The sequence below is a fragment of the Aquarana catesbeiana genome, linkage group LG01 (genome assembly GCF_042186555.1).
Source record: "Aquarana catesbeiana isolate 2022-GZ linkage group LG01, ASM4218655v1, whole genome shotgun sequence".
NCBI lineage: Eukaryota > Metazoa > Chordata > Amphibia > Anura > Ranidae > Aquarana > Aquarana catesbeiana.
Window position 1 is genome coordinate 730,595,054 of NC_133324.1, and position 24,262 is coordinate 730,619,315.

Below are 24,262 nucleotides of genomic sequence, written 5' to 3' on the forward strand. Positions count from 1 at the left end.
CTATAAGTTGCTGATCGCCGCCATTACTAGTATTAAAAAATTTTTTCCCCCAGTATATATACCAGTTTTTAGATGTTATAACATTCACATTAACCAATCCATATACACTTATTGGGATTTTTTTTTTACCAAAAACATGTAGCAGAATACATATTGGCCTACATTTGTGAAGAAACTAGATTTTTTACATTTTTTTTTATTGGAAATGTTTTATAGCAGAAAGTAAAAAATTTTTTTTCCCCCCAAAATTGTCAGTCTTTTTTTGTTTATATCGCAAAAAATAAACAGTGCAGTGGTGATCAAATACCACCAAAAGAAAGCTTTATTTGTGGGAAACAAATTTATTTGGGTATAGCACTGCACCACCGTGGAACTGTCAGTTAAAGTAACGTAGTGCCATATCGCAAAAAGTGGCTTGGTCATAAATCTTACGGAGGTCAAGTGGTTAATTTTGACTTGAGTGTATCATAGCGTGAAAACTTGAAAACAGAGCAATAAAAATGCTGTTATATTTCATTTTGTTGTATCAATGCTTTGTCAACTGATATATTTACACTGAACTACTGAAACTTTATTCACTGAAGTTGTACTGAAGGTTAAACTTGGTATTGCGTGAGCCTTTCAGACCTTTCAGGAACATAGTTGTATTTGTGCTACATTTTTCCCTTCAGCATTGATCAGCTGTAATAAAATGACACACAGGTTCACAGTATCTCATACATTCCACAGCAAGAGGTGGTTGCTAAAGTGTATTGCGGTTCTTAGTTAAGAGCACAAACATCCATGAATAAAAGACACTCTGGATAACACATTTAGGCAAATGTGAGGCTATGAGTCTTTTCATCGTGCTATCACCGAAGCTGTATAAACGAAGCAAATTAATTTTAATGTTCTAAAGGTAGAAATTCAGAGTTACTATGGTTGACAGACTCTGACGAGACTTTACGAGGAGGCATTTGACTTTATGGAAGTGAGCACCAAGCACACATTTAGAGCAACTTTAAGCTGTCATGCTGAAAAGTGTTTATAAAACATTAATCAAAAATGCCTCTTTAGTACAATGCATTGTCTGAGAGATGTTAGATGGCACACATTGCAAATGGATTCCTCCACGACTCAAGTCATTTCTCTCCAAACAGATTTTTCCCCATGCTAAAGCAGTACACAGTGGAGACCGAGCACTTCCCAACACATTACTACCTGCTTGAAGCACTGGGGAAATCACTAATGTACAGCCTGCCATCTTTCCATGTTGCACATGACACATTTGTCTAAAATTACCGAACAGAGTTTGACACTGCAGGATAATCCATAAGCAGCCCTTTCAGGTGACATCTGTCAACTACAGACTTCAAATGGTAGCATCCCACTAACATGACATTATGGGGAATCTCATCTAAAGTACAAGAGACTCATTCTTGTGCATTATTTCAAAAGAAATAAAAATGTAGTTTTTATATTAAAAGATAAAAAAAAAAGATTCATATAAGGCTTATTCTGTGTAATATGGCTGCTCTATGTTTCTTGTTTCTTTGAACTGAGAGTCACTGAAGAAATGTCAATGTATATATTTGTTAGGGAACATGTATTTTAAAACAAAAATGTTCCCCTATTGAGTTTTTCTTTGTGAATTGTAAGGAAAAGTCTATATATTTATAAAAAGAGTTAGCAAACTGCAGTAACAATGCAGATCATTAAAAGAAAGAAATGTAAGTAGACATTGGAAAACAAAATGCTCTAAAAGATGGAGGATAGGATTAGATCACATGGTACTCTGCTGGTTAAAGCGGAGCTCCACCAATTTGTCTGCCTCATCTACCCCCACATTCTGCTGCCACTTTTATCATTATACCTGTAACAGCTGGTAGCCTACATTACTGTAGAAAAATTTGCAAGATAGAGGGAGACTTATTAATTCTGTCGCACAGCAAAACAGTGCATAATTTGATCAGCAAGACAGATTTTGAGAGTGATTTACTAATAAAACTGCAGCTTGAGTCATAAAGCCCTCCCTCTGCTGCTCTAAATTAGCATTGTGCCAGTAGAAATACCTGCCCCTGGCAATGCATAGCATTAAAACTCTGTCTCATCTACAGTGGCAAGTCTGCTGCAGATCTTAACATGGTTTCATTTGGCAGTCCAGGTGCAGGGAAAAATCTTGATGCATATTCTTTGCTAAATAACAGGCAGTCCTATTTGTGGTAGATGTGCATCTTATTTTGCTTTTAAACAGAAACGCAGGTCATGTTTCTCTGCAAAGGGCCCCTAATCCCCTTATGCCTGCGTTGCCTTGAAACTTGTCTGTCACAGCTTGTAACTAAGGATGAGCTCAGGCATGCTTGTGACTAAGGATGAGCTCAGGCGTGTTCGCAACCCACACATCCATTTCCCGATCCCTGCAGCCATGGATCGGGAAAATGTCTCACTGCCTGTGATTAGCGCACCTCAGTGCCGACTTCCTGGCGGGCTCTGCACGTATGGGTTGCGAACACACCTGAGCTCATCCTTACTTGCAACACAATCTAGTGCTTTCATGAGCTGCTCCCCTGTGACACTATTAAGGCCTAGCAGTCAATTGCTCAGCCTAAGCACTGTCACAAAACTGAAGATGTGAGGTCACCATTTTCCTGGGTCACTGACCCTGCTGATTTCGGTGTTGGGTGCAATGAAGGCACCCTTGTTTGTATATTATCACCACTGACATTTTTCAATATCAATGGGCCTATTCAAGGCAGTAAAAAGATCAATAAATGTGTGTAGCAGTAGGCCATCAAATCTACTTTTTCTTTATTAGCTTCCAGCAGTCAGAAAAATAAAAGATAATTGCTGACTGGGTTCCTATTAGTTACCGTAATTTCATATAGAAACACTCTTGGCTTTAATAAATAAGTCAACAAACATGTCTGTTAACTCTAGCAACAGGAGAAACCAGCAGGAGAAGCAATTGTCTACAATGTATTTTTTAATCACATTTGTCTTGTGTGCCACTCCCAAATTCTGTATGTTTGAACAGAAGTTGTGCAAACAATTTCTTAAAAGCGGGATGATATTCCTTGAGCTCCTGTCCCAAACACACAGTATGAATTTGGAGGACATCTCCCCAATGTGAGGTGATATCCTCCTTAGACAGCTGTCTCCAAACAAGGTTCATCCATTGAAATGGGATGACAGTGTTTACCCAGACATTCAGTATGTTTCCTATATGCTTATAAACCCAATCATCTAAAATCATGTTAGCTTGCTATGGTCCAATCAATTAGGGGGTAATCGCTAATAACAATATATAATTAATGATAATTAGTTATAACTGCTTCAGGCTATACCATTTCTTCACACATGTAACTGGCTTTATGCAAGTGACAATGTACAAAAGCATAATATGGAAGTGTAACAGCTGAGCTCTAAACAGCTACATGTGAGGTGGAAAAGGATTGTTACATCTCTATCTGGTAATGCTCCTGGATATGCCCAGTAACGGAGGTTAATGCTATTAACAATTTCCTCTAAGAAGACTGTTTATTCTATTCTCTTTAAGTACACACGCATGTCACAGAGACATATGAACGTGCTGTCATTAAAAGTAGCGATTGGGCTTTGAGTGTCGCTCTCCATTATGTGCATTTCTTGGAAGACACAAACCAAATAAATAATTGGAGAGGTACGGCCCAGAAATGACAATTGTTATTCATGCGTCTCTTTGTAGCGGGCTGAGATTGAAAGATGTACACTTCAAGTGAAAGCATATCTCTGGGGCGAGATCCTTCAGTTCAAACGTGGTAAACAACTGTTGTTTCTCTGATGCTCACTTTAGTACTGCTGGAGGCAAACTTTCTAAATATTAATAAAAACCTACTGCTAGCAGTATGTACAGATGAAGAGGAGGCATCAGGAAGGAAAGCCTTTGGTGACATTTCTGGACACATCTGAGAAATGTTGGAATCAAAGGATTTATATGCTGGGTGTGAGATGGAGGTATCACATCCACACACTTTTTTCTGTAGTGAGAACTTACTCTATGAAAATAACTGGGTTAATTTCTATGCCGAACATCTTCTAAACTTCATTCTTTCTAGATAGAAATATGTTTATCAAAGTATGCGATCAATATTATTAAATCTGTAGACAAAAAGTACCACAGAATAGAATGCATCTGGAAGACTTTAGCAACTTACAAGAGAAGAAACTGAAAAAAATCATTCAGTTTCCTGACTAGATTCAATGACCAAGGGACCAGAACGAACATATAGAGCTAATGGTACAGCGAGGGGAAAAAAAGTATTTGATCCCCATGTGGAGGGAGCTGAAGGTTCAAGTTACCAAACGTCAGCCTCTAAACCTTAATGACTTGGAGAGGAGTGGAACAAAATCCCTCCCGAGATGTGTCCAAACCTGGTGGCCTCTGTGATTGCCAACAAGTTAAAATTGCAACCAAGTATTAAATCATGTTTTGCGAAGGGGTCAAATACTTATTTCAGTCATTACAATGCAAATCAATTTATAACTATTTTGAAATGTGTTTTTCTGTATTTTTGTGTTGTTATTCTATCTCACTTGTTCCAGAAAATTTTTCCGTCTGCTCCTTCATATTTTCTCATCACAGCAGTTGAAAATAAATATTGATTTGACCCACTAATAATTAGAAGAACAAACTCTCCTAAATCATTCTTTTCCTAAGAATTTTTTTAACAGAAGGAATTTTTCTAAGAATTTTGGTTTGAAATTCTATATATTATTTTTTGCCAAGAAAGAAGCTATAAAGCACTAATAAATGCAGCAAGAGTTGGTCACGTACTAGCTCTGATGTGGTGATGCCGCTGGCAGTCAGACTACATTCATTCAATAAGCTTTTAGTTAAAGGAAGTCTATAGTCACAGCACACACACTTTCATTTTATAACATCAGCATTGTAAAGCAATACAATCAATATTTTATTCTTGACAATCTCATATAAGCTTACTTGAAAAATCGCCTTTCATGTTGTGAGTGCTGCCTGTCTGCTGGTCATCTCTTTCCACAAATTTCTGGATGCCCTGCATGCTTTGCAGCTTCTCATTTGCGGTTTACCTTCAATGTCTAAAGGACTACATATCCCATGGTACCTTGCTGCCTGCAAGAAGGGATTCCTGTACCAACTTGGCTCCTTGAAACTCCTCCTCTCAGCACCTCTGTAGTTCAGAAGGCAGACATTAAACTCTGTGACACAGCACCTACTCACAGGACATTGTGAATATGTCACAGAATTCAAGGAAGTAACTATGTGGGATTCATTCCTTTGTAGAGTAGAATTACAAAGTCATCAGTGAGCAGGATTGTATTCATCTTTTTGCTTGTAAAGACATTAATTATTGCAAAATAATTTTTTCCCTTCATTTCTCTTTAAATTTCCCCCAAAATTACCACAAAAGAGCAATTATTACAGATTTCTGCACAGGTTTTATTTTTCTTGCACCTCTCTGCACACCTACTTAGACAATAGTTTGATTTGGGGAAATTTTTAGCAACATACAGGCAGTCGCCTGGTTACAAACAAGTTAGGTTCTGTAGGTTTGTTCTTAAGTTGAATTTGTATGCAAGTTGGAACAGGTAAATTGTTTTTAATTGTAACTCTAGCCAAAAAATTATTTTAAGTTTCGGATAGCATAGGGAAGGGTTAAAGAGGTTGTAAACCTACATTTGCAAGTTGTACCTATAGGTAAGCCTAGCCTATAGGTACTGTAAACATCTCCTAAACGTGCGCCGTTTAGGAGATATTTACTTTGTACTGCGCCAATGATGTCATTGGCGCATGCGCTGTGAAGAAACGCCCCCCGTGCCATTTCTTTAGTAGCGGGTGCCACGACTGGCAGCTCCCACGCGCATGCACAGGAATTACATCATGTGGCTCTGGCCAGTCACAGAGCCAGAGTCCGGAAGCAAGAGTGGTGAACATGGATGTGGCCTGCAGCGGGGATGGTGTGGGCTTTGTTTGCAGGTAAGTGTCACATAATGTGCTAGTATGTGATGCATACTAGCACATTATGCTTCTCTTTGCAGGGAAAAAGAAAGGAAGTAAAACCCCATCAGGGTTTACTTCCTCTTTAACATCCCTGTAACATTTGTTTTGCGGTCTGTTCCCCTGTTCAGAAAATGTCACCAAGGATCGGTGATAAAGCTTCAGTGGAGACACCTTTTTCCCATGATAACTCTTACAGGAGTAAATTTCTCTTCCTTTGGGTAGATTTCCTCTCGCTTCTTGATGTTTCCCTCCGTTTGTAAGTACCATATATACTCGAGTATAAGTCGAATTTTTCAGCCCATTTTTTGGGCTGAAAAAAGCCACTTTGACTTATACTCGAGTCATTTAACTAAAAATGCAAGTAATGGAGGAGAAAAGGGGGCGGGGTTGTGCCGCTGGGTTCGCCGACGCCGTCACTAGTTTGCTGGGACCGCGGGTTTCCCCAGCAACCAGTGACGCTGCGTGCGTGTGCCCACCCCCTGCTCCTCACCGCAGGTCTCGGAGACGAAGACGAGCTCCCACTCATGGGCCACGAGTAGGGGCGTGACGTCACGTGCGCGCCCTGCCCCCCTGCTACTCGCGGTTCCCGGGTCCTGGCTTAGGCACTAATGGCTGGGCATATTTTATTTTGTTAAAGGTCATGCTGATGGGCACCTTTTTTATGTTAAGGGGCACTCTGATGGACAAATTTTATTTTAAGGGGAATGCTGATGGGTATATTTTTAATGTGCACACTGATGGGCATATTTTCTTAAGGGGCACACTGATGGACACATTTTGTTGTGCCCATCAGAGTGCCCTTTAACATAAAATGTGCCCATCAGCATGCACATTAAAAATATACCCATCAGCGTGCCCCTTAAAATAAAATGTGCCCATCAGAGTGCCCCTTAACATAAAAGGTGCCCATCAGTGTGACCCTTATTTTATGTTAAGAGGCACGCTGATGAGCACATTTTATGTTAAGGGGCACTCTGATGGGCATATTTTATTTTAAGAGCAACACTGATGGGCACATTTTGTATTAAGGGGCACTTTGATGGGCAGTTTTTACATTAGGGGGCACGTTTTGTTGTGCCCATCAGAGTGCCCCTAATATAAAATGTGCCCATCAGGGTGCCCCTTAACATACAATTTGCCCATCAGAGTGCCCCTTAATATAAAATGTGTCCATGGGCAAATTTTATGTTAAGGGACACGCTGTTGGACATATTTTCTGTTAAGGGGCACTCTGATGGACACATTTTATGTTAAAGGGCACATTATTGGTATATATTTTTATTTTTGAAATTTACCGGTAGCTGCTGCATTTCCCACCCTAGTCTTATACTCGAGTCAATAAGTTTTTCCCATTTTTTTTGTGGTAAATTAGGGCCTTGACTTATACTCGGATCGACTTATACTCGAGTATATACGGTATGTCTTATTTAAGTCGTATGTTTGTAACTTGGGGACTACCTGAACTTGGATATCTATTTAGGTATCAAGCATGGAAAGTGTAATTGTCTAAGGACTTTATTGGCATATCAATACTTGTTCCAATGTTTCCATGAGCTGTATTGGTGGTCAGCACCTGATTAAATTATTAATATTTGTAATAATGTGCAACCAACAAATCTGGCCAAATCTATTCTAGAGTTGGCTGCCTGCTTGCAAGAATAAATCTAAGTGCCACATGTACTGTACTGGGCAAATACTGTAGGTGATGTTTCAGACATCTATTCCAGGTGTGGGCACTTTGGCTGAGCCAAATTCCCCAGTGGGCACTGCCTTCATCTGCTCCCCTCCTCCCCTCAATTCACCCATGATTTTTTCCCACAATAAATATCAAAAACTATAGGAAGTGCAATAGATCTTTTAAGACGCAATCTGCAGTCTAGCGTCATCAAAAGGATAGGAAGAAGTTAATATTGTGACAATGCCACTCCATGTATTAAAAACCAGGAGTTGGGGACCAGCCCAATCCCTCAAGTGGAGACAGGGAAGACCAACTGGGATATCACATAGAAAACTATGATCAGTGAACACTCACAGGGGACTTTCAAAATCGGTGCTGATCAACTTTACGATGCTCTATAGATGTTTGAGCTCTTATGGCTACCGCCAATATGACAATAACATTTCTGTAATGACATGATTCAAAATGTGCTATTTTGCTGTTTTACTGACAATAACCACTTCAAGACCAAGCCTATTTTTGACACTTGTTGCTTACAAATTAAAATCAGTATTTTTTGCTAGAAAATGACTTCCAATCCCCAAACATTATACATATTTTTTTAGCAAAGACCCTAGAGTTGTTGCACTATTACACAGTATTTGCGCAGCGGTCTTTCAAATGCAGTTTTGTAAAAAATACACTTGAATTAAAAAATAAGAAAACAGTAAAGTTAGCCCAAATTGTTTCTATAGTGTGAAAGATGATGTTACGCCAAGTAAATAGATACCCAACATGTTACGCTTTAAAATTGCACGCACTCGTGGAATGTCGACAAGGTACGGTACTTAAAGATCTCCATAGGCGACATTTTAAAAATGTTAACGTTTACCTGTTTAGAGTTACAGAGGAGGTAATTTGCTCCAGCGATCACGGCGATACCTCACATGTGTGATTTGAACACCGTTTACATTAGCGGGTGTGACATACGTATGCGTTTTCTTTGGAGTGTGAGCTTGCAGGAATGGGGGCGCTTTAAAACATTTTTTTCTTATTTTTTATTTAACTGTCCATTTAAAAGAAAAAAATAGAAAGAAATAATCTGATCACTTTTATTGCCGTCACAAGGAATGTAAACATCCCTTGTGACAGTATGCTTATTATGTGACAGGTACACTTTATGGAGGGATCGGGGGTCTAAGACCCCAAACCCCTCCTTTGAACTTCAAAGTATTCAAAACACCAAAATCTGCGTTTTGGAACACTGACCTTTTTTAAAAACGCCGCCATTGGCAGCCGAGAAAACCAGAAGGGACGTTGTGACTCCTATAAACTCAAAGCACAATGCTTACAGGTACTTGAAGTGAAGTTTTAATATAAGGACACTTAGCTGTCCAGGGACCCTGCGATGTTGGCACCCCAAGCCGATTTGTCCACTTCGGATGCAGGTTTCCTACTGCGCATGCATGAGTCGCACAGCAATTTCTGAATTTTCCTGCCATTTTCTGGGACATACATAGGTACCAGAAAGCAGCGCGGGGGGAGGGGTCGATGCAAACGTGGAAATGACGTACCTCATCATGGAAGTCAAGTTGGGAAAGAAAGTAAAAAGGTACAAACCGATAAAAAAGAAAAAAAATATATATATCCAAAAAAAGATCAAAAATGCTTCTTTTGTGCTTTTACTGCTGTGTCTCTATTAGAGAGACATCAGAGCTAGGTGTCACTAGAGCAAGAAGAGGGGGAAAATCTCCCCAGTGGCCACCCAGACAGTAAGGCCTCGTGTACACTGCTGCTGATAACATGTTATTTATTATTGGCCTTGGAGTTACTGCTTTGACCCAAATCCAGTCCAGGAACAGGAGGAGGATTTCTTGGACCAAAAATTGGCTGCTCTATTAATCGTGATCAATTATGTCATATGCCATTTGCTGCGGGAGCTCCAGGAGAATAATCTGGATGATTTTCGGAATTATCTCCGGATGACAGACCCCTGCTTTCACCAACTCTTGGCATTGATGACCCCCTATATTAAGAAGCAGGACACATGTATGAGGCTTTTATTTTTTGTTTGAATAATGATTTGATTTGTCATATTTTCTATATTTTTGGATGCACAGAATGCACTTTTTGGCTAAGTTCTATTGGCAGATAGCATGTCTAATTGTATTTGTTTTCTTTTTTAATGCACAATAAAAAAATTGTGGAGAATAATACTTGGCTATGTGTTTTACTTCGAATGACAGTTTGGGAGTAGGCAGTTACATTTAAAAAAAATACAATGTAAAATTGACAAGGGACACCAACACAGTTGTATCTTTGATCTTAAAAACTACGGGATAATGGTGTTGTGGTAACTTGCGCCCCCCCCCCCCCCCCAAATAAAAACAAAAAAAAACAAGAATAATATTATTCTTGATATCACTAGAAAATAAAAGCCTTTTAAAATACACATGGCAGAACTCCATCAGTATCACCAGCAAAGTAGCTTCATTATTATCCCATTAAAGAAGAAGAGAATTGTGCGCTGCATTTGGAGATTTCATAATTTACCACGTCACCAATGTTAATTCTCCATTACGAACACTAGTTTACAAGACCGACTGCTTCTGGCTCGTCCTTGCTTCCGAGCATGCTCGTTTGTACTTTGGTCTGACGGACTTGTGTGCACAACAGACCATTGTCTGTGGAAAATGTTTAAACCTGCCATCCAACATTTGTCCACAGAAAGTTGGCCAACAATTGTCTGATGGAGCGTACAAATGGGCGGATTTTCCGCCAACAGCTTGTCATCACACAATTCCCATCGGAAAATCCGATCGTGTGTACGAGGCTTAAGAGATAAACTCACCAAGTTATAGTCCTTCCAGATCTAAACTCCCAAAAAGTTCTGGGTAGAGTTATTCTTTAAGTATATTTACATACAATGCACATAATCTGTGTGTGGGTATTCTTGTAGTTGTCTGAATAGACACACATAATTTCCAGGATTTATAATACATGCAAAGCATCAGCGTGCATGAGCAAAGCAGGATGGGTTATGTTTTGAGAAGCACAAGTGACAGTAGAGTGTTTTCTCGAGGCATTCTCAATCATTCTGAATGAACTCCAAATGGTTTCCTGCTGGGTATTCCAGCTGGATTACAAGAAGCTATAGCTCAATGTCATTTTCAATGTGGTGCCTCATAATTAAAGGTCAAACAGTCACTTCATCCGCAATCAATCAATAGACGAAAAGTACTAATACCACATGCTAATCAATCAATGGCAACAGTACTAATAAAATAAATGAATCACATTTGTGTGTTGTGTTTTAGATGGAACTATCTGTGGAACAGAAACAGAAAAATTAAGGACCATGGCCTGTATGTTGGGTCAGAAGACACAAAATGTAACAAGAACAAAAGTTTTTTCTCCTCTCCTACCATGTTATATAATGTCATATATACATTTAAAAACTATTTCCACCAAAGTCCCTACAGTTTCAACACACACAGACCAGTCTAGAAGGAAGCAAATTATATTATTGGTATGTTTCTGGGTTGGGAAGGGAAACAGAGCACTGGAGGAAGCAGAAAATGAAGAGAACATATGGACATTTGCCGGCAGTTACTCCACGAATGAGCAAGCTTTCCAAACTGTCCCAAATCATGGCCATATTTATTTAAGAGAACCAAACATGCCTGCAGTTGAATCAACAGGCAGGTGTATTTATGAGGGCCATTTATACCTTGCGGTGCTTTAACATGCCTTGTGTTGCACATTAACATGTTCTGCATTAGGTCCACTCATTCATTATGAATGGACTATCAACAACATCTTAATAGATAAATAAAAACACAAATCTCTCTCTTTTTTTTAAAATAGCAACACAGCACACCACAATTCACATAGAAGCGGTGCCTTGCTTTGCATAGCAGAAACATGCAATAATTCAAGTTACCGCAACATACCAGTGTAAATGGTACTTTTATTTACTTTGCTTGTGTTTAAAAGGTTTTTAACCACTTGTCGCCCGCCAAATAGCAAAATGACAGAGGCAAAGTGGTTTCAATATTCTGACCGGACGTCATATGACGTCACCAAGATATCAAGCCGCGGCGATGGTTGTTGTGGTGTGTCAGTCTGACAGAGACTCTTTACCATGTGATCAGCCGTGTCAAATCACGGCTGATCACAGTGTAAACAGGAAGAGCCGATCGACTGCTCCTCTGACAGGGGGGGGTCTGTGCTGATCGATTATCAGTGCACCCCCCCAAGGATGCCCACACTGGACCACCAGAGAAGCCACTAGGACCACCAGGGATGCCAATCAGTGCCCACAATGGATGTCAATCAGTGCCCACAATGGGCATCACTGATTGGTAGGCATTATTGTTTGACACTGATTGGCATCCATCCGACCATCAATTAGTGTACATCAGTGCCACCTATCAGTGCCCATCCGTGCCACCTATCAGTGCCTATCTGTGCTGCGTGTTTACCCATCAGTGCTGCATATCAGTGCCCCCTATCAGTGTCCATCAGTGCAGTCTATCAGTGCCCCATCCATGCCGCATATTAGTGCCCATCATCAGTGCCACCTCATTGGTGCCGCCTCATCAGTGCAGCCCCAACAGTGCCCATCGGTGAAGAAGAAAATGTACTTATTTACAAAGTTTTGTAACAGAAACAAACAAAAAAAAACTTTTTTTTTCAAAATTTTCTGTCTTTTTTTTATTTGTTTAGCAGAAAATAAAAATCCCAGAGGTGATCAAATACCACCAAAAGAAAGCTCTATTTGTGGGAACAAAATTATAAAAAATTCGTTTGGGTACAGTGTTGTATGACCGCGCAATTGCGACAGCGCTGAAAGCTGAAAATTGGTCTGGGCGTGGAGGTGTATAGGTGCCCTGTATTGAAGTGGTTAAAGGCATTTTATTTAAAATAACATGTTATACTGACATGCTTCTTTTCTCGGGTCCCTACACCTGCCGCTCTGGGCCCCTCCTCTCTGCCGAGTGCTCCCACAGAAAGCTGCTTCATAAGACAAGCTGCTCCATAAGACACAGAGCATGCGACCTCACCCCCCCCCCCCCCCCCCGCCTCACTGGCTGTGATTGACAGCAGCGAAGCCGATGAGAAGCAAGAAACCTGGGAGAGCCACTATTTTCATGCACATTGCTGGATCGAGATTGGGCTTATGAGGCTGAGGGGGGAGCTGCACATAAAAAACCTTTAGCCATTAGAACCACTTTATCTAGGAGAGTCTTGTTGTTACTATCAGAGGGACTCCATCAACAGTACATTTTTAAAGAAAGGTTCATATTTTCTTCTGAAATTCACTTACAGGTTAACAGTTTATATTTATTGCTATTTAGCATAGTTAATCCCTAGAACTGTCAGGCATAGAGATATTACTATATATAACAATGACAATAAAAAAAAAAAAAAAAAAAAAAAAAAAAAACGCAGTGTATAGCCAAGTCTGCCTGTACGCATTTGTTGTAGACGTCCCTGTGTACAGTGCTGACATCTATCATATACTTCAATGATTCCTAATTTGATGCAGGCTTTTTACAGTTTAGCAGGAGAGAGATGTGTACACAAGGGCCTTAAATAAATAAAAGCTTGTGTCTGAGGTGGACCAACTGAACAAAAAGCAATTAAAAAGCTTCAGATCCTCCAGGTTGTTTTTTAATTCAGCAAGCTTGCCATTCGAAGTGAGCCATCAACTGCATTTTAAAGGAGGAGATCATCAATATATGAACACATGACATCCCCACTGCCAATATTTTCAGGCACCATAGTCCACTTCACTTGCAACATAAAGGCCAAAAGTTTATATAACTGTCTGGAGGTCCAGACAACAGAAGGATTGTGCAAGCCTCTAGTATAGCAGATCCTGTGTATAGATCAAGAATGGGATAACACACAGCAAATTTAATGTTGACAAGTGACATCTACTTAATTGGCAGTTTAAGAGGCACCGCCGATTTATATTAAACATATACTACTGGCCCTGCTACTCAGCAAGCAAGTTATAAGGAGACTGCTGACGTTTTATAGGGTTACCATATATACTAGCAGGTTCTACAATAGTTCCCAAAGCAACCCTGAGACTTTCAAAGCAATGGCAATTTGGTAAAAGGTGACAGACACAACTGCAGAAATCAGCAGATTTCTGCCGCTATCATTTGCACCAACGCTAGTTGCTCATGCGAATGTAGCCTTATAATTTGCTACGTATCACTAAAGTACATGAATTAAACTATGTCATTGCACAATTTGCCTTTCAGTTTATTCTTAGTGAACAAGTCATTCAAAATAGCCTGTGTTACCTTAACAATGACAACAATGCGGAGAGGGACTGATTGTTAAAGTGGAACTGAACCCAACAAGTGATTTGCTATCTTATAGGGAGCATCTAGAAATGTTAATTGTGCCTAAACAGTACCCTGAAAGATTTATCATGCGTCTTCAATTCCTCCTTAAAAACAGCAGGAAGCTTCCTGTGCATAAGCAACTCAAATGCCTTGAGCCACATAGCTGTATATCTGCAGTGTGAGAATGTAAGGCCGGCCATACACAGAGTGAATTGCTTTTCTGCAACCACAGGTTGCAGGAAAGAAATTTGCTCGATGTCCCCATCAACACAGAGTTGATGCGGGAATCCCTCCTACTGGGCCATTGTCTTCTCTCTCGCGAGGGGGTGGGGTCAGCTGTCCCCGCTGGGAGAAGACAGTGATTATTGCTAGCACTCTGTTAGTTTCATGTGATTTAGTATAAGATTTGCTGTCATTACTGTACTGCTCACTACTCTTTTTGCTGGCGTGGTAGCAGTATCTCAAGATCTGCAATGCAAGAATCTACCTGATTCTATTGTATTATTCTGTTGATCTATGCTTTTTGCACCTCTACTGCTGCTTCTTGATTATTCCCCGCGCAGAATACGACTGCAGTGTAGAAAACATAAGAAAAGCATACAAAACAGAGTATTTTTTATACAGAATTTACAATTTTTGACATATTGATGTACTTACCTAAGGTAAGTGATTTATGTGTTGAACAAAATACTATTGCCACTGTGTCTGCTGGCGTAAAACCACTTTTTTTACTGAAAAAGAAAAAAAATGTTTTTTCTTATGGCTTTTAATTTGAACAAATTTTGACACATACATATATCTTAGTATATTTCATAAAGACTAAATCACCTGAAAAGCCTAATATGATTGGAGATTAATCAATTATTTTGCCAAATTTGAGTTTTCATCTGGATCAAGATGACGTGTAAGTTATTATCTTTTTTATAACATGCAAAGGTGAAGTGCTTCTATCACCACAAAGCAATTCCACTAGGACTTCTAGGACTTAAAATTTCACTTTTATTATGGAGGTTGCATTAAAAAAGAATCTTTGTGACTAGACTGTGCCATCCAGCAGTGAGAATTGGGAATGATTAATTGATATGATCTGTCAATATACCGGCTCCTTTACTGGGTATCCATTATTACCCTCCTCTATCAAATAGTAATATAACATAATAATGGGCAGCACAGTGGCTGGTTAGCACATCCGCCTAGCAGCACTAGGGTCATTGGTTCAAATCCCAACCACAATACTACCTTCCTGGAGTTTGCATGTTCTCCCTGTGCCTGCGTGAGTTTCCTCCAGGTACTTAGGTTTCCTCCCACACTTCAAAAGATATGCTGGTAGGGTAACTGGCCCTATTATGTGTATGTATAAATGTGAGTTAGGGACCTTGGATTGTAAGCTCCTTAAGGGCAGGGACTGTAGTAAATGTTCAATAGATATGTAAAGCGCTGAGTAAATTGAAGGCACTATATAAGTACCCGAAATAAACATATAATAGTTCAACCAAACCATATATAACTGTTCTCATGTGCCTTGGGCAAAAAAACACTACAAAAACTACAGCACAAAAGTGTGAAGTCCACATGCCCAAAGGAACTACATGGTATAAGGCATAACATTAAGTAGAACATCCAACTATGCAGGAATTATTATCCATGGAGCTTCATTTAAAAAGAGCATCCGTGCCAGGCAATGACCAATACCCATTACATAATAAAGACCCATAGTATATACTGTACATCTCCCCATTCAGAGCGAAGTCCATATGGAGAAAACCTGCTGGTATTACTTAACACATAATCCATTCGGAGAAAATAAGAGACAAATACATGTGTCCCAGAGGATGCGGGTAAAGAAGACACCAGTGTCCCGTGTCGCAATTTTCTCCAGCAGGCTGGATAGCTGAATGTTAATATTATGCCTTATAACATGTGATTTAGGCATATGTATTGCACACTTTCTGCAGTAGTTTCAGTAAGATGCTATTGCCTCCAAACATCACTGTACAAGGCTTAACACACCTACGATTGTACAGTTCTTATCCACGGGGGAGGTATTTTTCTTGCTGGCACAGAAGGGTTTTGTAGCCCGACATGTATTTACAGCATAAGGAGTGATACTTCATTGGGATGTCTACTACTATGTGCCCTCTTCTGGATGATGTTTACAGCAAATCTGCGAGTTTCCCTAATACGTGCATGCCTTGTTATATATGCACATATTAATGTGTACAATGCGGGAGAGGTCAACTTCTTTGGGAACTGTCCTGCATGAAGAAAATGCCAAGTATATCAGTTATATTATTCTAGCGGACATTTGTTTGATCCACTATTATCATGGAACCCTGTAATGTATAACTAAGCTTTGAGGGGTTCTTTGCATCCATTAGGTTCTGAACCTTCTTTATAGGTTGATCCTCTTGGTTGATATTCCTGCAGGATTACATTATTTTGATTTGTAATTTGTATAGTGACATTTCTTGTGCTTTCTACTTGGAAAGGAACCACTGAGTAGTCATTTTTCTTCTTGTTAATTGGTTGTCTTCATGTTGCTCAGTATAGTTTAGTTTAGATATCATTTGATATATTTGGAGAATTTGTAAATTACATTTATTGTTGAGCTGAAAATTCTATGCATTGCTTCCTTACTGGAGATGTGATGAATGATAATGGTTTTATTTTTTTTTAAACTGTGGGTTAGAGATTAGCATTTTAATCAAGGTATTGTTTGATACATTTCTTTTGAATCTTTTTAGGGTTTTTGTTTGTCTGAGTGATACCTAAAGCCTTCTATATATTGCTGTACTTATAAAGAATGTTTCTGGCGTTCAGGTATTGTTTGTTTTTGTCTTTCCCTCCAACCCCCCCCCTTTTTTTTTCATTTGAAGGGTTTTGGATTGGAGATTCAGGGCACTGCAATGCTAATAGTTTGTTACCACGGACTGCAGTATCGCATGGTAAAATGCACAATTTACAACGTGTTACAGTAATGCGCATATGTGAAGCTAGCCTAGGACAGAAAGTTTTGACTATAAAAGAAAACAAAAAACTACCCTTATGTTAAATGAAGGCTAAAGGAAATAAAAAATACCATATGGTAATACTAGTAGTTACTGCCTGTGAAACAACATAAATATGTGTCACATTACTTATAATAAATTATAACAACATGGGGACTTACCTAGTAGAAAACAGGAATGTTAAAAGCATGAATGCTAGCTGAATAAAAAATACTGCAAAATAAAATATAAGTATTACTTTTACTGCTGCACACAAAATACGTGTATAAATCAGTAGAACAAATCTAATACTTTTAGGTGCCAAATTTGCCTTTCTAATTGCATGTAAAAGTGTATGATAAAGCAAGTGGCAACAACAGCCCAAAGACTGGCCAATAACAGTTACGCAAAATAAGAGAAGACTCAGACTTCAGGTCAGTTTTGAGAGCTAGGCTGCTGAGAATGTGAAATGCCATAAAACACATAAAAACAAAAACACAGATTTGTCTGGCAGCCTGGCTTTACTAAACTGCACAGGCCTATATGGATAGCATCTTCAGATCTCTATAGAGATCTATGGTCTCTTAGCTTTGCAGTGTTCCTCCCTGCAAATTTGTATTAGCTTAGTAAAATCTTTTCTAATAAAATTAGTGTTCACTTTTTTTTTAATCTAGTACTGGAGCTACTGGCATATGATGATAAACTCGACTTACTTTACAGATATAATGAGTTAAGTCACCCAGGAAGTTGAGCTATTACCATTTGCAGATTATACCCAATTATTAAAATGCTGAATTTCAGGTAAATAGCTAAAACACATACATGGGATCAGTTTAACTTGCCAAAATATGAGTATTTCTATCTAGTTATGACATTTACAAAACCTTGCCAGATAGAAAAGTGATACAGATTACCCTATTTATCTCTGATGTGGTTAAATAACAGCACAGTCACCTCCTCAAACCCATTTTAAAAAAATTACCATGACTTTAAAGCATATAAAATGACATCAGATCTTCAGTGGACACAAAATAGGTGTGTTCTCATTATAGAAAGCGAGGCTTTCAAAAGGATATTCCAATCCTTGTGTAAATGCAAATTTGGGAATAGCAAAGAAGGTTTTACTTGGCTTTATTCCTTTCCTCTGAACCTTAATATTCAACAGCTGTGACACTGATTATGCTTTCAGTGTCAAAAAGTGAATATTTTTCTTTCCCAGCAGCCTAAAGTATATCCAAAGCTAAAACCTCAGTTTTTGCCATAGGTGTTCCACTTCCTTCTCTTATTTCCCTGTACTGTAGACACAAATGAAGTGAAAGTAAATCTCAAATTGAAATTCTAGCCTTCCTAGCCAATCGCCCCTATTGAAATAAATATATATATAGACATTCTTCTTTTTCTGTGATTGGGACTTTTCAATAATACTAGAATGGGTTCAGGAGTGGATATTCAATTGAGCAACATTCTACACTACAATCATTAAAAATAATGTCAAACATATGAAGAAAGTTGTGTATGCTAGGCAATATACGGTTTCTTCACTTCTTGTGCACAGGTGATATTTGAAAAATTAGAATATTGTACAAAAGTTCACCTATTTCACTAATGCTACTTAAAAGGTGAAACTAATATATGACATAGACTCATTACATGCAAAGCAGGATAGTTCAAGCCGTGATTTGTCATAATTGTGATGATTATGGCTTGCAGCTCATGAAAACCCCAAATCCACAATCTCAGAAAATTAGACTATTACATGCAATCAATAAAACAAGGATTGTACATAGAACAATATCGGACCTCTGAAAAGTATTAGCATTCATATGTACTCAGTACTTGGTTTGGGCCCCTTTTGCAGCAATTACTGCCTTAATGCGGCGTGGCATGGAAGCCATCAGCCTGTGGTACTGCTGAGGTGTTATGGAAGACCAGGATGCTTCAATAGTGGCCTTCAGCTCTTCTGCACTGTTCGGTCTCAGGTCTCACATCTTTCTCTTGGCAATGCCCCATAGATTCTCTATGGGATTCAGGTCAGGCGAATTTGCTGGCCAATCAAGCACAGTAATCCCATGGTCATTGAACCAGGTTTTGGTGCTTTTGGCAGTGTGGGCAGGTGCCAAGTCCTGCTGGAAAATGAAGTCAGCATCCCCATAGAGCTAGTCTGTGGAAGGAAGCATGAAGTGCTCCAAAATCTCCTGGTAGATGGCTGCGTTGATCCTGGACTTAATGAAGCACAGTGGACCAACATCAGCAGATGATATGTCTCCCCAAATCAACACAGACTGTGGAAACTTCACACTGGACTTCAAGCATCTTGCAGTGTGTGCCTCTCCATTCTTCCTCCATACTCTGGGTCCTTGGTTTCCAAATGAAATGCAGAATTTGCTCTCATCAGAAAAGAGGACTTTGGACCACTGAACAACAGACCAGGTCTGTTTTTCTTTAGCCCAGGTAAGACGCTTCTGATGTTTTTCAGGAGTGGCTTGACAAGAGGAATACGACATTTGAAGACCATGTCCAGGATCCGTCTGTGTGTGGTGGCTCTTGATGCACTGACTCCAGCCTCAGTCCACTCCTTCTGAAAGTCCCCAAAACTTTTGAATGGCCTTTTCTTTACAATCCTCACCAGGCTGCAGTCATCCCTGCTGCTTGTGCACCTTTTTCTTCCACACTTTTCCCTTCCACATAACTTTCTATTAATGTGCTTTGATACAGCACTTTGGTAACATCCAACTTCTTTTGCAATTACCTTTTGAGGCTTTCCCTCCTTATGGAGGGTGTCAATGATGGTTTTCCGCACAACTGTCGGGTCAGCAGTCTTTTCCATGATTGCGATTCCTACTGAACACTGAACCAGACTGAGAGACCATTTAAAGCAGGAGTCTCAAACTGGCGGCCCTCCAGCTGTTGCGAAACTACAAGTCCCATCATGCCTCTGCCTGTGGGAGTCATGCTTGTAACTGTCAGCCTTGCAATGCCTCATGGGACTTGTAGTTTCGCAACAGCTGGAGGGCCGCCAGTTTGAGACCCCTGATTTAAAGGCTCAGGAACCCTTTGCAGGTGTCATGGCTTAATTAGCTGATTAGAGTGGGACACTTTGAGCCTAGAATATTGCACCTTTTCACAATATTCTAAATTTTCTAAGATTGTGGATTTGGGGTTTTCATGAGCTGTAAGCCATCATCACAATTATGACAAATAATGGCTTGAATCATCTTGCTTTGCATGCAATGAGTCTATCTCATATATTAGTTTCACCTTTTAAGTTGCATTAGTGAAATAAATGAACTTTTGCACAATATTCAATTTTTTCGAGTATCACTGTATGTAAAGTGCATGGTCCAACAGTTATTAAGACTGAGATTCACTAAGCACCTGCTGTGAGGCTGCCATAGGCAACATCAAAGTAAAAAAAAAAAAAATTGGGCCACAGGCATCTCCTTAGCCAATGGTCAGGAGCACTGATCTATCAAACAAAAGAAAGCATCATTTATCTTTTTGCTTTCATCAAACCTTAATGCAACAGCTGAAAATAAAATGACAAATATAGGGTTTCTATACGTACTGATAAATACAATAACAACCAAACTGAAAGTGTCCAGGTCAATATTTGGGTTAGAGAAGGTATCACAGAAGGTTGTGTAGATAATCATAAGCAGGACACAACTGCTAATTGCACCAAATGGAGGTTTCTTCCTCTCCAGCCAGTCCTTGATGTACCTCCGCACAATCTGCAACAGAGAAGCCAACAGGTTGCCTTTTTTAGCGTTCACAGTAAGAGCAAACATGGGCGACACAAAGTGAACTTGACAGCAGAAAGACATAAAGAGAAGTGAATAATTCCAATGACTGCCACAGCGGATTTCAAAAGCTTCCCAGCCGCCACAGTCTTATTCTGGGGAATTTAACAATTTTAGTGCAACTTCCACTGGGCACCTATAATGAGAGTATATTTTCAACTGAATCAAATCTATCCTTAATTATGTCAAATGTTCTTTGCCGGCTGTCACCGAGACAAGCCCATTAAGACTCCCTGATGTTTATCTCCTCTGCTGATACTAATGGATGTGTGTAATTATCACAATCCCTCTTGCATCAACAGACAATTCTGAGTGCAACTTCAGGAACCTTAAATTTGTGACATCTTCAGGAATTTCATGACGGCACATAATCGAAAGTGATCCATGGAACACTTTAATATTTAAAACGCCAGGAATGCGCCAGAAGTTTTTAATTAAATTATAACTTATGCTTGAAAAGCAAAAGTGTATGTGTTAGGGGAGTTTAAATAATTCAACGTCTGAATATCTGGAGTTTTCATAAATCTAAAGATAAATGCCATTTGATTTCTTTTATTTTCCAAAAAATTAATGCAGAGGAAAAGAATTAATCACCACCTGAGTAATTAATTAGCGCGGGGGAGGGTTTGGTTAGCAGTCGGTGCCTTTAAACTTTAAAAGCAGAAAACTGTAGTCTCAGAATTGTTTGAGCATGCTGAAGGATAAGACAAACTAAAAAACAGTGGACAGTTCCTAGACTGGTTTATCAGCAGTGAGAAACTAACCAATTAAAGTTTAAAAAGGCTGTTTCTAGAATAAAAACAGAAAGACTACTGCAGGAATAAAGTGCAGGTAGCTAGAGCTGCCTGCACATACAGTATCTCACAAAAGTAAGTACACCCCTCACATTTTTGTAAATATTTTATTATCTTTTCATGGGACAACACTGAAGAAATTACACTTTGCTACAATGTAAAGTCATGAGTGTACAGCTTGTATCACAGAAAAGAGGAGGAGAATAAACAAGAGCTACTCCAAGAATGCCCTAATTCACCAAACAGGTTTGGACTATTACGGTACCCAATTATAGAGCAAGACAAGGATAAAACAATGCAGTTTATTTTAATTACAAAAATATACAAATTACAAAAAGAACAATTTAGAAGTTGTTACAAGGTAAACAATTAAGCAGAAACATTTAAAATGACAATGAATAAAACCCCCATGGATAGGTGGAGGCACAGTGATGTGAAAGAGGACGTGGGCCTCAACAGTTTCGCGGCCAATGCTGCTTCCTCAGGAGGCGTCCAATCATAACATCTAGAAAACATATAATCAGGATTACAGTAAAACATTCATGAAGTAAAGTGATAATGCATGGTAATCTTGGAGTGTAAGATGAAGGAAGATGAAGATTCCCATTCCCTTTTCCCCTTCCTTTTATTTTCTTCCTTCCCATTGTCTGTTTTTCTTTTCTTTCTCTTTCCCTGACCTCCATTCCCAGTCCTTTAGTGCCACCGAGCATATCTCATCCCACATGACACTAGCTCAATCAATATTTTATCTAATTATAGTCCATCCTAATAGCCCCCCCGAGTCCGCCCCCAGGGGGAACACCCTCCTTGGGTGTCTCAGAATTGCCGTTCTCTGCCCATTTGGGCAGTTATTGGTGAGTTTTGCTACATAATGCTTAAACACTCCAAGATTACCATGCATTATCACTTTACTTCAATGTTTTACTGTAATCCTGATTATATGTTTTCTAGATGTTAAGATTGGATGCCTCCTGAGGAAGCGGCATTGGCCGCGAAACTGTTGAGGCCAACGTCCTCTTTCACCTCACTGTGCCTCCACCTATCCATGAGGGTTTTATTCATTGTCATTTTAAATGTTTCTGCTCAATTGTTTACCTTGTAACAACTTCTAAGTTGTTCTTTTTGTAATTTGTATATTTTTGTAATTAAAATAAACTGCATTGTTTTTCCTTGTCTTACTCTATACCTGGGTTCCGTAATAGTCCAAACCTCTTTGGTAAATTAGGGCATTCTTGGAGTAGCCCTTGTTTATTCTCCTCCTCTTTTCTAGTATACTAATCTAGGATGATGGTAACCCATTTGCTCACGATACCCCTTGTCAACCCTTTGTGGCAATCTTTTCTCACAGCTTGTATCACAGTGTAAATTTGCTGTCCCCTCAAAATAACTCAACACACAGCCATTAATGTGTAAACCGCTGGCAACAAAAGTGAGTACACCAAAAGTGTCCAAATTGGGCCCAATGAGCCATTCTCCCTCCCCGGTGTCATGTGACTTGTTAGTGTTACAAGGTCTCAGGTGTGAATGGGGAGCAGGTGTGATAAATTTGATGTTATCGCTCTCACTCTCGCATACTGGTCATTGGAAATTCAACATGGCACCTCATAACAAAGAACTATCTGAGGATCTGAAAAAAAAAAGAATCGTTGCTCTACAAAAAGATGACCTAGGCTATAAGATGATTGCCAAGACCCTGAAACTGAGCTGCAGCACGGTGGCTAAGACCATACAGCGGTTTAACAGGACAGGTTCCACTCATAGTTACATAGTTAGTAAGGTTGAATAAAGACACCAGTCCATCCAGTTCAACCTGAGTGAGTGTGGGTGTGTGTCTACAATTATCCCTATTTTTTTTAATTTAAGGTACCCATATAGTGCTGTCAATTTAACGTAGCGCTCCACACATACATCGCACACTCACTTTGGTCCTGACCCTCAAGGAGCCCACAATCTAAGGTTCCCAACTCACATTCATATAATAGGGCCAATTTTGGACAGAAGCCAATTAACCTACCAGCATGTCTTTGGAGTGTGGGAGGAAACCTGAGTACCTGGAGGAAACCCACGCAAGCACAGGGAGAACCATGCAAACTCCAGGCAGGTAGTGTCATGGTTGGGATTCGAACCAGTGACCCTTTTTACTGCTAGGTGAGAGTGCTAACCACTACACCACTGTTCCACCCTAAGGCTCAGAACAGGCCTTGCCATGGTCGACCAAAGAAGTTGAGTACACGTGCTCAGCGTCATATCCAGAGGTTGTCTTTGGGAAATAGATGTATGAGTGCTGCCAGCATTGCTGCAGAGGTTGAAGGGGTCAGAGTCAGTCTGTCAGTGCTCAGACCATATGCTGCACACTGCATGAAATTGGTCTGTCATCCCAGAAGGAAGCCTCTTCTAAAGATGATGCATAAGAAAGCCAGCAAACAGTTTGCTGAAGACAAGCAGACTAAGGACATGAATTACTGGAACCATGTCCTGTGGTCTGATGAGACCAAGATAAACGTATTTGGTTCAGATGGTGTCAAGTGCGTGTGGCGGCAACCAGGTGAAAAGTACAAAGACAAGGGTGTCTACAGTCAAGCATGGTGGTGGGAGTGTCATGGTCTGGGGCTGCATGTGTGCTGCCGGCACTGGGGAGCTACAATTCATTGAGGGAACCATGAA

General features: G+C 39.7%; 1 protein-coding gene across 1 annotated transcript in view; it reads right to left on the reverse strand.

Moving 5' to 3' along the window:
- Positions 1-24,262, reverse strand: part of SLC10A7 (solute carrier family 10 member 7) — a gene marked incomplete in the record, with an annotated part of 287,910 nt that overhangs the window by 5,242 nt on the left and 258,406 nt on the right. The window contains 3 exon segments of the mRNA XM_073604635.1: positions 14,675-14,748; positions 17,187-17,238; positions 20,570-20,735. Coding sequence (XP_073460736.1) covers positions 14,675-14,748; positions 17,187-17,238; positions 20,570-20,735 — 292 coding nt within the window.